The 15,372-nt window shown below is 43.7% G+C and overlaps 1 protein-coding gene across 2 annotated transcripts in view; it reads right to left on the reverse strand.

The window, feature by feature from the left end:
- Positions 1-529: 529 nt before the first annotated feature.
- NPR3 (natriuretic peptide receptor 3) overlaps positions 530-15,372 on the reverse strand; it is a 59,633-nt gene continuing 44,790 nt past the window's right edge. The window contains exons 4-8 of one of the 2 annotated variants that reach the window (XM_057709544.1): positions 11,065-11,200; positions 5,576-5,670; positions 3,631-3,766; positions 2,045-2,129; positions 530-1,035 (exon numbers count right to left, since the gene is read on the reverse strand). In XM_057709544.1, coding sequence (XP_057565527.1) covers positions 924-1,035; positions 2,045-2,129; positions 3,631-3,766; positions 5,576-5,670; positions 11,065-11,200 — 564 coding nt within the window. In that variant the 3' untranslated portion in view covers positions 530-923. Of the gene's footprint in view, positions 1,036-2,044; positions 2,133-3,630; positions 3,767-5,575; positions 5,671-11,064; positions 11,201-15,372 lie in introns of both variants that reach the window. The other variant, XM_057709543.1, reaches the window with a different exon arrangement.

Here is a 15,372-nt window from a genome sequence, read left to right on the forward strand (position 1 = left end):
ATACATTGCTAGATCTCTGTAATTAAAGCAGCAACTTGTACTGGATTACGGCCGGGGGAAGAAGAAAACAGGGAGAAAAAGAGAGGCATCTTTCATCATTATTGATTTGTTGTACACTTTACCCATGCTTTTAAAATATAAGTGAAATTTAATCTTTGAAATGAAAAAATAGACACATTTTCTAATAGCAAAATATAAGATTAAAATACTTAAAAATAAAATGTTAGTGTGAAACAGGGCTTTTTTATATTAAAAAAATGAAACATTTTAGATTTGCTTTTCTTGAATAAATCCTCTTATCTTATTAATAGTTACAACTTTCCAGAGTAGCTTTTATGAGACGCTGAAGGAGATACGCGGGAAATTCTTTTTCCCGATACGAAGTCAGGGCCTGAATATGTACATCGGACAGAGCGGTCCTCAACCTCAGATCTTCCACCAGCGCCAGAGAAAGGAATGCTGTATTTCTAACCTTGAGATTTTTTCATTACGTCTTCTTCTTCCTGGGGTTAAATTCATTCCAAGAATATTCTACTTGTAAAAATAATTTTATTCTAGCTGTAAAGAAATGTGTTTTCATTTAAGAAAAACAGATTTTATAGCCTTTTGTAAAATGCCCCCCAAAGCCATCAAGATATGGAGACATTAGACCTTCAAAACATACATCTAATCATATGCCCTTGAAACCGTGTGAGCATTTAACACAGAGGGACATTATATTCTTAGATTTTTTGTCATGAGATGAAAGGCTGGGAGGTGTATGGTGATTAATGATAGTTCCTGAGCTTCTAAAGAAATTTTACAATGAAATGACTAACTGCTTAAAAAAATGGGTTTTTCAAGAGCGCCCCTTCTGTTCCATTGGTGTCTTTCATCCCATCTATCTCCTTAAAGAATCTCAAGCCAAAAGAATAGGCCTCCTTTTAAGCCACCGAAAAATGGGATCGGATGGAATCTTCCCGTAACTCCCGGTGTTTTCCAGTGTGGCTTTCTTCTTGCTGGTTTCGCCTCTCAATGGTTATTCTGTATTTCTTCCTGGGTAAAGGGAAAGTGAATGCAATCATAAAACCTCACTTGGCTGCATAAAACTATGGTTTCTCTTACAAAGAATGCCCTCAAGGGACATCTGGGTTTGGGTTGATAAATGAGAAGTGACAGAATATGAAAGTCTGGTCAAAGATTAAAGTAGTGTGCCCCAAGGCGTACTGCCCTTTTTCAAGGAGGAAAATTGGCCTGCTTTCCCAGAAGCCGTAAAACAAGCCTTCCCGTTCTTCCCTGGGCGCCTCGTGGGTTAATAAGTCTTGTCTATTCTGCCACAGAACTCTCCCCATTTCCCAGGATAGACCCTAGATAAAGATCAGATGAAGTGTACAGGAGTACAATTGTCCCCACCAACGTCACACACATCCAGAGTTACATTTCCATGCAGAAATGAAAAAATCATGGTCCAGTGACTTAAGAATAAACCACAAACCCAACCACCAAAGATTACAAAGGAATGGACAGCCTTCAAGATGCAAAACTATCAATATCTTGAGCACACATAAATATTACAACTTTACAAGACCTGGGGTTTACCCACAGTGGTCACGAAGCATGTGGGTTCTCAAATACAGAGCACAGACCTCCTGAGAACATGGACTGCTCAGAGCCACTTCCTCCTTTTCAGGCGAGCCCCGCACCTTTTCCTGAATTGGAGGAAGCCTGAGACTGGGGGAGGTGATTTCCCCTTTGTCCAGATTCCCTCTCCACTTGTGCATGTGGTGGGTGGTAGGAATCTGGATCAGAATATTTGCGAGCAAAGGACAGCAGTGGCTCTATGGCCCACGGGTGGATGCAATAGAAATCCTGACCCACTGGCTAGTATGCTAACCCAATGACCACCAAACCAGCACCACACCAAAGGAATGGCTCAGTTCTTTTCACTACCATGCTTTTGGGGTAAGAGCAAGATATGGACAAGTCACAAGGAAGATCGTGCGAAGGCAAGTGACAGAGGCAACTGAGGAGAGTGAACTTTAAAGCTTTATAAAGCGGTCCTAACCTGAAAAAGTAGAAGGCCATTAGCAAACCAGCTCCTAGTAAGGCCCCCACAACAATTCCTGTCACCGCTGATTCTTCTAGGCCACCTGCTTGAAAAAGAAACGTAGATAATCTGAGTTCATTTTGAGAAATAGCTAGAAATGACTCATTCTGACTTTTCATTCACTGAAAACTTTCATTCACTGGAAGGTGGTTCTCCGTTTCCCACTTGAGGCAAATTTTCCAATTCTCCCTTCTTTTTGAGAAATATTTTCTAGGGGATCCTGTTCTTTGTTGTTGTTGCTGTGGTGGGGGGAGGGGTTGTGGTTCGGGTTTGGGTTTTGGGGTTTTTTACCAAGTGCAAAGCTTAAAAAGCACTTAAGAATATACTAGATGAACAAACTGTTACAAAAAAAAAAAGTGAGCACAGTGGATGGAAATAAGTAGGTTTAAGAAAGATCCGAGGAAAATTGGAAACTGAAGTTTTCAGATCTATCCACACTCTTTTGAGTTTACAGTCAGAGAAGACAACCACGCAGACCATGGGACTGAGCTGGCTCTTCTCATTTTCACAGATGGATGGTGACACTTCCAAGTGCTGGAAGATTTGGTGAAAAATTCATTGGGTTAATGTTCTGTTTTTAGATGTTCTCTCACCGAAGCCAGAGGTTCATGTCAAAATGTCTTATATAGCTTTGTGAAAATGTAACAATTTGAAACCATCAAGTTCAGTAGTGTCCCAGATATTATATAAAAATGATAAATAGCTAGCATGTGTAGAAAGCATTTAGGACACAGTCTTTAATACATTATCATATTTAATCCTCAAAACAGTCCTAAGAGTTGGGTACATTTCTTTCATTTTACATTTGAGAACACTGAGGCTTAAAGAAATGAAGGGGTCACAAAACCAGTGAGTGACAGTGGTGGGATTTCACGTCTGGGCCCAATAACTCCAGAGACTGTGTTCTTACACATTTCTGCCTCATGCCTTCCCACAATTATTGCACATACACAAAAACCTCGCCGTTTGAATACTGTTCCCAAAATACAAGGAGCACACATGCATTAGCCTAAAGTGAACAACCCCCCTGAAAGGTTAATACTCACTTTGCTCTCCCTCAATAGCTTATCAAAGAGTCTTTCTAAAGCAATGATTTCCAACCATTTTCCTACGTGTAAGCTCCTGATAAAAGAACAGTACTTATTTGCCAATTTGTAAATGTTTAGGTGTCTGAGGGGCACTATTTGGTTCTGAGGGGTAAGAGGAAAAATACAAACTTTGAAACAAGAGATGAATAAGTGAGTGACAATTAGTATTTGGTATTTTAATTTTCCCTAAAAGTGTAAACCTCAAATACCAAGAGATTATAGTAAGAGATGTAAAAATAAGGAGAGGTCTTCTACCATTTTGGAAAAGGATGGAAGGGAAGAAGGACCTAGAAGCCTCTGATGAAGGCGGATGCCAGTTTGTGAATTGTCCCCAAGGGTTTTTTACCACATCAGAAACAGAAATCTATGCTTTCAGAACATGAGCCCCTGAATGACCCCTGTGTTATCCTGGTACCACAGATGATGAAACAGAGCGAATTAAGTCTCTAAACTTACATGGTTTGCAAGGAGAGCTGTTTGTGTGCTCCACCATTCTGGTTTCATCTATTCTCAGTTTTAAAGGTCCCCAAGGATATTTGACATTTGGCCGCATTTCGAAACGACCTTCTTTTCCAAAGTAATCACCAATAACCTATATAAAAGCAAAAAAATGTATATATACAAACTGAAAGGTCAAAGTTATCTGTTTCCAAAGGAGGCACAGAGTGGGCTCCCCTAGCTTCACACTGACGACAATGGTGTGTTTCTGAGGACTCTGTAAGTCAAGATTTGCAGACGCCAACAGCACTCTTAAGGTGAGCGTAATTTAGGGAGAAAAGGCTCCCCATGGCAGGGAAGGTGGTTATACAGAAAGCAGTAACCTCGGAAGGCATGGCTTTTCCCTTGCTCACGGGAGAGGCTGCGACTCTTCCCACCGGCGTGCAGTCAGCCATCTGTCAGGCCCAAGTTACTTTCAGGGATGAGTGAGGTCAGGACCCAACCTACACCCAGGCTAAGCAGGCCTCATGCCACCCAATTAGCTTTGCATATAATTCAAGCATTAAAGAGCATCTTTAGGAAGGAAGGTCCCACTTCACCCTCCACTGCTTGGAAGACTACTCCCCATCCTGACTTCGAGGGTTACATTCTCCTCTCTGATGAATTTACCCTGTTCGCACCCCATTTCCAAACTGAACCCCTTTTCACTTAGTTCCTGTGGCCCCTGAAAAAATCAATATCATTTTATGGCTCAGTTCAAGGTTCACCCTCAGTTTCTGCTTTAAATAACTGTTGCATCAGCTACCTGGGCCCTGATCTAGAAGTACCTTCACACCCGGGTTCTCAGGATCCATTTCCCTTTTGTCTGGGCACTGGCACCCTGCTCCTGAGCGGCCTGTCACACACCTCCCCTCTCTCTCCTGAAGGAGGCCAGTAAGCTCTCATAGGCCATTTCATGTCATGGTGAGAAGAGTCCCAGATAATCACCAGACTCTAACAATCACTGGCATGTACTGAGCATGTTCCAAGTACTTTACACACATGCACTCCTGAATCCTCACCACAACCCCATCTGCCGGAGACTATTACTATGCACCTTTTATAGAAGGGGAGACTCGAATATACATGAGACCCAGACCATCCAAGGGTAAGAAATCATGCAGTAAATGCAGCAAGTGTGGGTCCTGCTGGCTCCACCACTCCCACAAAGGCCAAGTTCGTGTGGATTAAGAGAAAAACAGCGAAGCCTTTATGCCAGGTCACATGAAGTGTGACAGGAGCCTCAACTGTGGGTGAGACCCACCAGAGACGCAGAGAGGGAGCTGCATTATTTGACCTGAAACACTGCATATTCATACAATCTTTATACATTTATCATGTAACATTCAGTAGTACTCTTCTAGGTTCCATTCTATGTGGTGCTCACAATTATGTGAGATCAGCAAGGAAGATACTACGATTTCCTCGTAACAGCCGAAGGAAGCAGAGGCAGAGAGCTCGCACACCAGGAAGTGTCAGAGACTCATCTTTATGTCCAGGGCACCCTTTTCTCTTCATGATGCTATCCTGAAACTCCATCATCTTTGGAAATACTGATGCATGCCCAGTTTGTAACCACCTCCCACCAAAAAAAAAAAAATTTTTTTTCAAATTTTAAGAGAGGAAGTAAATACACAATTTCACTTTACATCTCTCATCTGATGATGCTGTCCTACATCTTAGGATTGAGATGTGATTCTTGGCCACTTGAAAGGTAGGATTTCCCCACTTAGGATAAACATGGAACCATTTCCTAAAGTCTTCCCTGATGCCCTCAACCAGAAGGAAACCCTCCCTTGGAAAATACTGGTGTTCATCTCATTTTTATTTGGAGGCTGCTTTGGGACCAGCTATTTGGACACCAGGACAAATGCATTCCTTGGAATCTCAACAAGCAGCTGGGGCAGAGGATGTGTTTGCTTACCTCCTGGGTGCCCGCTTCCACGTCAGTCATGGCAATCACGGAGAAATCCCCGTACCGGTCTCCACTGGCATCTATGGACACCTGCCCGGCAATACCTAGAGGATGTGATGCAAAGAACTCCGGTTGGTTACTTAAAATACCTCTGTCTGCCAACAAAAACAAGAAAATGAATTGACAGGATTTTTTAAACAAATTCATGCCACAGGGAATCTCATCAGACTCGGAGCATTTTTGTTGGCATTTGGAAAGACATTGTAATTTCATCTGTGTCTGCATTCCTAAATTCTTAACATTTCTCCATCTAAAAAGAAAAAGAAACAAATGACCTTCTTTGGGGAATATGTTAAAGAAAAAAAAAAAAAAGATTAAGGCTAATCCTGAAAGCAGTATGCTTATCCCAGAGTTTTGTATTAACTTTTTTAAAAAATGCAAAGTGAGAAGTGGAGTTGTAGTACATTCCTATATTTGTCATGGGTTCACGTTCTCACTGGACAAACATTATAAAAGAAAACCCATTCCAGGCCCAGGACTCAGTGAATGTGCTTGTCTACAGACTCCTTGGACACACAGGAGAGCAGGGGGCCTGCTTCACAGGTCACGGGAGCCAAGAGCAAAGAAGAGCTAGTCTTATCCCACTGGTGTTCATTCATTCATTGTTTGGGGGCTTTTGTTTTTTGTTTTCCAGTTTAACTGAGATGTAACTGACCTATTTCACTGTGTGAGTTTCAAGCGTACAGCATAAAGATTTGCCTTACAGATGCTGTGAGATGAGTTAACACTCATCATCTCATATAGAGACAATAAATCATTCATTGTTTATCCAGTGATTACTAGGGGCTGAATTTAATGCTGCAGCAGAGGCGAAGGTGAACTGGACACAGTCTCTGCTCGAGAGAGAGGCAGTCTGGACTAGGGATTTATCTTGTTGGCACTGAAATCCAACTGCCTGCCTCTGAATTCCAGCTTTCATACTTCCTAGTTCTGTGACCTTGGGTGAGGATTCAGCCCTGTGAGCCTCAGTCTCCAGGGCTGTGAAAGAGGCATAACAGTACCTCCCTGCCAAGAGGCTGTTGAAAAGATTAAGTGAGCTAAAACAGGTAAAGCACTTTCAACATGGGTTTAAGTGAAGTCAGTGGTTTTCTTCTTTTGTTATTACTATTATCGCTCGCTCGTTATGCCTGGAATCTGGGAGGGGATCTCTGACTGTGCCCACACCACTCAGAGGAGGAGCTCGCACATCTAGTTGGAGACTCTGTGAGAACTCAATAAAAGAGCAGGTCTTTTACAGGAATATTGGTGAAGCCTCTGATGCAGACAAGCAGCCAGCAGGGTGTGGAAGTGTTCTAGGCAGAAAGGCAGACTTGATAGTACTTACAAAGGCCCAAAAGCTGAAAGGAACCAAAGGGATGGTGAGGTTTTGGAGGAGGTGGCCCATGTGTATGGAGGGGAACAGTGAGATGTAAGGCTGGAACAGCTGGGACAGGGGGACCAGAGCATGGAGGGCCTTGAGTGCCACACGAAGGATTTGGGCTAGCGATGGTGGCTTACAGCAGCTAATCAATAAAAGCAAATATGTATGTATTATTAGTTGCTATTAAATATGTCTATATTGTAATTTTCATTAACTACAAGGATATATATATCAGCCACATTCTAATTACTTGTTTTCTTTCATTTTAAGCTGTGGTAGAGTTGAGTGTAATTCTTAATTGGCACCGCTATTGATTTGGTTCTCTCCGGAAGTAAAATGGATGTCTGGGAAAAGGGATCCCAAGGGAAAGTTCCATTCTCTGGTGTGGTTTGGAGAGGGCAAGTATTTGAGTTTACTCTCCTCTGGGTTGCAGTTTGAAGGCCCACTGATTTTTCCAGACTTCGGTCTGCTTTGCCAGAAACAGAATGGAGCTACTATTCATCTTGATTTTTTTTGTGTTCTTAATATAGACTGGTTACAAAGGACACACCTATCTCAAGCTCACTTATCCTTGACAGTCTATACAACTTTTAAGTAATAAATGTCATTTAAAATATATATATATATTTATCTCCAAACATACTGGCTGTCCAAAACCATCTGCCATTCTGTTCAGAGGTGTTTATGATGGTATGTTCTGCTAAGTGTTTCACAGAGTATTTTATAAGACAAGGCGGCCCTAGTAATCCAAGACCTCATTACACTTTAAGCTATTACAATTCTGCCAAGAAATGGGGTGTGAACCCTCAGGGTAGCCAATTAGCAAGTGAGACTTCACCTGAGAGTATTGTACATAAGGTGAGATTGTCAAGCTGACAGCAGAATTTTCCTGTACATAAGTAATGAGACGTTCCACCCTCATTTCTATTGGTCGGTAGAGGAGCTCAAGGTCCAAGCCAAAGTCCTATTTCGGTCCTATTTACCTTGTCACTCTGACCTCTCACACAGAGAGGAAATTCAGCATCTTCCCAGGCCATTCATTGAAAGCCTTGAGAGTCGGTCATAGGTTTCATGGTAATAAAATCCAAATTTGTCAAATAACATCCAGAGTTTTTTCCTTGACAACTTAATGGTCACTGTAAGCGACCATTAAAATTTAAATTGTTTTTAATTTTAGAATGGTTAGAGATTTTTTTTATTCTTTTGGAGGTTACCCTCAGGTTGATCATTGTTGAGCAAATAAAATGGGCTCTAGAAAGAAACAATTCAAGGTCAAAACTTACCTTGGCTTCAACTATCTTTACATTTGGACAAATGAGACTCTAAGTTTAGACTGAACCATACAGCTGATTGTTTTTTAACTCATCTCGTACTGCCTGTGTAGACCCGGCCCTAGAGTGGAAGCATCAGGTTGGCCTACAGGAAAATTTAGTCCATGCCCTCCAAACAAAACTGAATTACAGCCATTGTGGGCACCTGCCTTTCCCTTAATAACCCCCCTCAGAAGACCAAGAGCAAATGACCATACCATGTAGTGAGGAATAGCTAGGAATGGGATGTGGCCTACCAAGGTGGTGTCCACACACGCCGGACTCGCAGTGTATTGAGCACAGCTTCTGGGAAACTTGACTCTGTCCTAATATGCCCCCTGACTTATCCTATTTGATTCCAGCTCCTCAGCTGAAGCAGTCAGAGGTTGAGCAGGATAATCCTGGAGGCTTATTTTTATTCGTTCCTGTCCTATCTGTCCAAAGTTAAAGTGGATGTCACTCTAGTTTTGAGTAAGATACGGCATCCACTAAAACCAGCAAGGAGAAATGAAATCCACCAATTGTCACCAGAGCTGCTGCCCAGACAATTCTCACTGGAACTTGACCCCTCTGTACCGTCCTACCCTTTCTAATAACTGAGGGCAAGTCGAGGCAGTGCAGTGGATGGGAGTCCCAAGAGAAAAGAGAAAAAGTATGTGCCCCAAATCTAGTCTTGGTAAATACATACAGGTATAACCCCAGTGCATGAAAGGGCTCAAAGGACGAGTCGGCATGATGCAGAACTGAAAGGGCCTTTGTCAGTCATCAGCTAATCCAACCCCCTTAGTACTCGTGACCAAGAAGAAGCCCAAAGGACTGAGGTCACAGCCAGTGGCTAGGATGTGGGTTTCCTGACCACTGGTCAGTGACCTGTATGTCCGTGGTCCTCAGATGACACCATCAGCATACTACAGTTTATTTTCCACACAGCCCCCAGAAGGCCCCGTTTTAAAGACACAAGACAGATCCTGTCCCTCGACACCCTCTGGGAGCTTTCCATCTCACTCAGGGAGGAACCCAAAGTCCTCAGTGCAGCTTCCAGGCTCACAGGATGTGGCCCCACTACCTCTCTGACTCTGGCTCCCATCACACTGCAGCTCACATACTGACTGCTTCGGCCACACAGGTTTCCTTGCTCTTTCGGGGCACTCAGCACTCTCCCGCCAAATACACTCAGGGTCTCTGGGTTTGCTGCTGCCTCTGGAATATTCTCTCCTAAACATCTACATAATTTCTTTCACTTCCCTGAGGTCTCTACTCAACTGACACTCATCAGAGAAACCTTCCCTGACAACTCTATTTAAATTAGCAGACCTACCACACCCCCCCATCACTTTCTATCTCCCTAGGCTGCTTTACCTTATAGTCCCTGAAATGGTGTGTTTATTCCTTTATCTCCAGGTCCCCTCACTACTGCGGAAGCTCGGCAGATTGCAGAGCATGTCTTTAACTCACTGCTGCATCCTCAGCACCTTGACCAGTGCCTGGTGTAGTAAGTGCTCAAGAATATCTGATGAATGAATGAATGAGTGAGTATGAAGTTGACATCCGCAGGGCTCAGCAGCTGGACCATTCTCATATTGAATCTCATGTTCATTTTTTTTTTTTTTAACTGATAGTGAGGTGAGAGGAAACGGGCACCCCGCACGCTGTTCACAAGAATATGAACTCGTAGACCTTTCTGGAAGATATCTGGCAAGATCTAATGCACTTTAAAAGGCACCAACATACTTTTGGACCCAGGCCCCAACTAAGAATGTTCCCTCTTGGATGTACTCACAAAAATTCATCAAGAGGTGTGAGATCATGATAGCATTTTGCATAATAGCAAAAGCTGTAAACAACTGAAGTGTCCATCAGTAGGAGACTGGTTAAAGAAATTCTTGTACAGCCAAACAGTGGGAAAATATAGAAGCATCATTTAAAAATGTGCTGAATCTATAAGCACTCATATGGAAAATTCTTCTACTTGACATACAAGTGAACAAGCTAAGATGAGGAATTCACAGCATGGCCCTTTTGCGTAAATTTTTTAGATAAGATATACAAATGCATATGTGCTGGCAGAAGGCACAAAATATTTTTAGGCTGAATCATAGGAAATGGTTAATAGCGATTGCATTGGGGAGAGGGGACGAGGGTGGGAAGGGAAAACTTTCACTTTTCATTTTGTACATTTTTGTAGTGTTTAAATTTTCCAGCCAAGAATAGTCTCATTCTTGTACAGCCTTTAAATGTCAACGGAGATTGCTTGAGTGATGAGATGATGAACTATTTTTTTGTTGTTCTTCTTCTACTTCTCTGTTCTTAAGAAAGCAACGGCTAGGATTCACCATTTTAAAAATAAAATAAAAGCAGAGAGCTCAATTGGACCTGTTCATCATCTCAGACTTCCCAGTTTTGAACAGAGGAATGTATATCCAGGATTATTTTAAAACTGATCACAGAACTCTTCACAAACTGATTATGTGTTGTGAATGAGGCTTGTGATTTAATTTTAAGAAGCCTAGAGCCGTCACCTAGTAATCAGAAGGAGACAAGGCACTTCCTATTTCAGTGGGACTCCTTCAAAGCACTTTCACAAGCTTTATCTCATATAATTTTCACAACAAGCCTGTGAAGTGGGTTGATCTCATTATCCTTCTTTTGCAGCTGAGAAAAGTAAGACACGGGCAAGGTCCCACAGTGGTAAGAGAGGAAAACAGAACCGGGAAAGAAGCAGCTTGATCAGCTGCCAAGCGTTGTTGCCTTGTAGACTGAAACCTCACCTTCAAATGTTCTGTTCCAAGTCTGCTGGATAATTTTCCCTCCATCCTTCTTACTGTAACCAGCTCTGAGTACTTCATGTAAAGCCAGGACGTAGAGGAGGATGGCGTCGTGGAATCCTTCAACAAACATGTTAACCTGCAAAGGAAAGCCCAGGTGGGTGAGCCCAGACACCAGATGACTCACATGCAGGAATAACGTGGGCAAACCCAAATGGTTACGTTAGACTCGAGGCCTGTAAGCAGTGGCAGAGGTGTGCAGCAGAGTAGCTAACAAGAACCATGCCACGATCTTCCTGGCACTGCTTAGTCAGGAAAACCCTTCCCGGACTTGGGAATTTGGAGAGCAGACAACATATTACCGAAGTCAAGAAAATTGTACCTGTGGGCCAGGTTAAGTATTCCACGTGCATCAGCCTTTGCCCATATAGGGGCCTTTGCCCACGTGCCCTCCTTCCCACCTCTGCTCTCTACCTCAAGCCAGCTCGAGGCCAGTCTCCCCCTGAGGTCTTCTCCATGTTCATGGGCCCTGTGATCTCTCCACGCTCTGAAGGTGGAGCATGCCTTAAAGCACAGTAGGGGTCCGTTCATTCATATTCAAATACTACTGACCACCTAGTAGAGGGCTAAGGGTGCCAAGAGGAGTGGGTGCCGCCATGCCTGCCCACCCAGCGTTTCTGTCCTCGTCTACCCGCAACAGCATCTCAGTCTCTCTTTCCAATTTGTGTTCTGAGTAGTTCCAGTGCCTCTGAGCCCTCCCCACCTCCAGTCCCTGCCAAGCTCCAAGGACAAGAATGGAAACAGACCGTTGGTTTATTTCCGTTGAGTCCTGGCTCAAGCAAGATAGCCCTTGCGCTTGGAAATGTACAGCTTCATGCGAAATTGGAGAAGTCACTTAATCTTTCTGAGCCTTGTTTCCTTCTAGAAGCACCATTTGGCAAGTTCTGATACCACATTTAAACCCACCGCAGTGTTCACTGAACATGAAATGAACAAATACACTCTTGAAACACTTAGCAGCTTAGAGATTCTGTGTAAGAGTACCCCAAAATTCCAGCCTTCTTCTGGAATTGGGCATCCCACAGACAACCACGGCGACACACCGTGAGGGGCATTTCTGCCCCATCCCTAGAAAGAGACCCCGGAGGAGTAGAGCCACCTGATTCAAGTACACAGACATTCACAGAAAACATGGCTCGACATTCACGTCTTCTTGGCCTCATCCTACCCTGAAGGACAGTAAGTCCTATTCGCATCACAGGAGCCAATACTTCAGAACTGCCAAAGCCAAGTGCTGCTGCAGGCTAGAACAATGCTTAAAGAGCCTGGGCTTGCTACCCTGCTCCACCACTTCCTGGCTGTGTTTCTGCACCACCCTGGGTCTCAGTTTTCCCCATCTAGAAAATGAGGAAAACAGTAGCAGCTATCTCCAGGGGTTGCTGTCATATTTAAGTGAATTAATAGATGTAAAATACACAAAAGTCAGCACTCACTGTTAGCTTTTGTTATTATTGTCTAGAGACAGAGAATTATAAACCTAGGAATCCTGCTAAGCTTCTAATTCCTAATAGCAGTGTTCAGAAAATAAGTGAACTACTTGCCGTTACAACGTATCTTATTGACCCACTTTACACTTAATGGAAACTAAGGCTCTCTGTTCATGCCTTCATATCCCAAACAGCTCTCTTCCACAGTGTCATGTCCTTAATTCCACCCAAATATGATGGGTGCAGCTGGTCAATGCCACTGACCATCTGGGAGAGGCGGAGGATGGAAGAGTACAGTTCACAGGAGACCCTCAGTCAGCTGCTAGACCCAAAGTCTAATCCTAGCCCTAACATGTTACTTGATCTCTCTAATCTTCAATTTCCTTATTGACTAAATGGGTGTTTAGTATCTACTCATCTCATAGAGTTCTTCTGGGGATTACATGAATGGGTGCATGTAAAACATCTAAAACAGTTCTTGGGACTGTGAAAGCAAATGGTAGACATTGGCTCTTACTCTTAGCCATCAAGCTTAAATCTCAGAGCCATTATTTTTTTAGGCAAAGCAGAATGGTGTAGAAATAAATAACATCTACTAGTCAAAGGTAATTTTCTGCTGATTCGGCTATGCTAATTCAATTTTCCAAAGGAATACGAAATTGTCACGTAGGCCATGAAGTCATCGTGGCTTGAGAAAGTATGCATGCTGATGAGTTAATGAGTTTTAATGAGTGGACTTTAGCTGTGTAACTTAATCCTCGGGCCACAACAAAAACTATTTTTTCAAAAGATCAACCTTCTCCTTGATCATGATATAAAAACCATCCTGCTGCAGAGGGAAGAATCACAGGATCGTGGACTATGGGAAACATAAGATGCCTTTGAAAAGCCCTGTTCCAATGCACGCCTGACTTTGAGAACCTAAAGACGTGGCTCTCCCGCCACCTCCCTGCCGTCTGTAAGTGACAGGTGTTCCGTCTGTATTGCTTGTTCCGAGGGAGCCCAAGACAGCCCCCACTTGGACTGTGAAGTACCAGCTGCTGAACATCACCTGCCCACCTCTCTCCCTCCTCTTCTCGAAATCCTAACCCCAGGCCACCATGCTGCCATTGGCCACCCAAAGCACTGGACCCACCCCCTGTCTGGCTCTGGCTCTTCCTTCCTCCTTGATATGCCCCCTGAGCCGCCCGCTCTACGACCCAGGATGGGAAGAACAGTGATCTGGCTGAAAAACATGAACTTGGATTACTTTTGTCCTAACAGGTTTAATGGGAGAAGAGAATGGGTAGGCTCTGAGCACACGCCTGGGTCTCAAAACTCATCTTATCTTGGGTTGCAAGTGACTCGCAGAATTTATCTTCTTTCCTCTCAAAGTAGCTGAGCGTCTCCCTCTCCTGCCAAAATTAGCAGGAGAGCTGCGGGCCCCCACCGAGGTTCACTCGCACCCCAGCCCACTGCGGGGGAGGTTTCATAACACCTACCTCATAGGACCTCAAGCCAGAAGCAAAACCCCAGAGACCGTCTTTTCTCAAGGAGAACATGCTCACATCCACACGTGTTTTTTAATGGGAGGAAAGCCCGTTGGCACATTATAGACACTGAAAATTGGAAGTGCAAATTGAAAAAAAAAAATGAGGGAGAAAAAATACATCCAGAGTATTCAGTTGTCTTTGGAATCCTTTCCATTGGACCTCCAGGCTGAGGGGAAGAGGTCATCTGGTCTGTCTCCCTGTCTATGGTCAGAACAACACTTGGACCTCAACGTCCTGGCCCACAGGTCATGCTGTTGTTACTAATGGAAGACAATAGGATTCCCTCCTCTGACCGATCTGTTCCGGTATGAAGCCTCACGGCTAGCCAGAAAGCCCTTCCTTACTATCGCTGGCCATAAGTCTTAATTAAATTCCTAAATGCAGTCACGGCCCTGCTCGATGCTGAACAGAGTCAAGACAACAAGTTCACGAGCCCTAGGAGTTTACAGTCTCCACCAAACAGCACCACCCCTCCCCGTGGGCACGTAGATGGACTCTCCACAAGGCAGCTGGTGAAATCGACCCCCACGAGGGACCAGCTCCAGGGGGATAATGATTTGTGCTGTGCATCAAATCGAGTGTCTATCGTTCAAACAGGATAGAAATCATCCACCATCTTCCACTCATCCTGGGGAGTCTGCCAGAACAAGGAAGCATGCTCTCCCATCATTTCGTCTCAGTTCCCTGGGCTTTGTCCTCCGGAGCTGGCCAGTGGCAGCTATTTTGAGTAAAAGAAAGCCATTTTTGCCTTTGGCCTTTCTGATAGCACCTGTCAGCTGTGTCTGTTTGTTAGTGTGGCTTCTTTTTAATTCTCTATCACGGGGAAAGCGGAATAGAAAATTAGTTCTATTCCAAAGGAGACTCACAGGTATAGAGAATAAAGCAGTGGTTGCCAGTGTGGAAAGGGATGGAGGGAGAAGCACTAGAGGGGTAGGGGAGTAAGAGGTACCAGCGATCAGGTATAAAATAAGCTACAAGGATATCATGTGCAATGTGGGGAATATAGCCGATATTTTATAATAACTGTAAATGGAGTATAACCTTTAAAAATCATATTGTACACTGGTAACATATAATAAGGTACTTCAGCTATACTTCAATTTTTTAAAAAAAGAAACCTAGTTCTTTTTTAACGGAGCATAAAGAGTCGCTATTTCTGACATGGCTCCCATCCGTGACAGTGACCAGAGTCTTTCTCATTTCTCTCTGGGGAGACAAATTCACAGGTGAAACTTCTCAATGGTTGTGTTCCAAACAAGTCAGCAGAGAATGCTACATGCCTCAGCTGTTCT

The sequence above is a fragment of the Hippopotamus amphibius genome, chromosome 15, assembly GCF_030028045.1.
Source record: "Hippopotamus amphibius kiboko isolate mHipAmp2 chromosome 15, mHipAmp2.hap2, whole genome shotgun sequence".
In the NCBI taxonomy this organism is placed as follows: Eukaryota; Metazoa; Chordata; class Mammalia; order Artiodactyla; family Hippopotamidae; genus Hippopotamus; species Hippopotamus amphibius.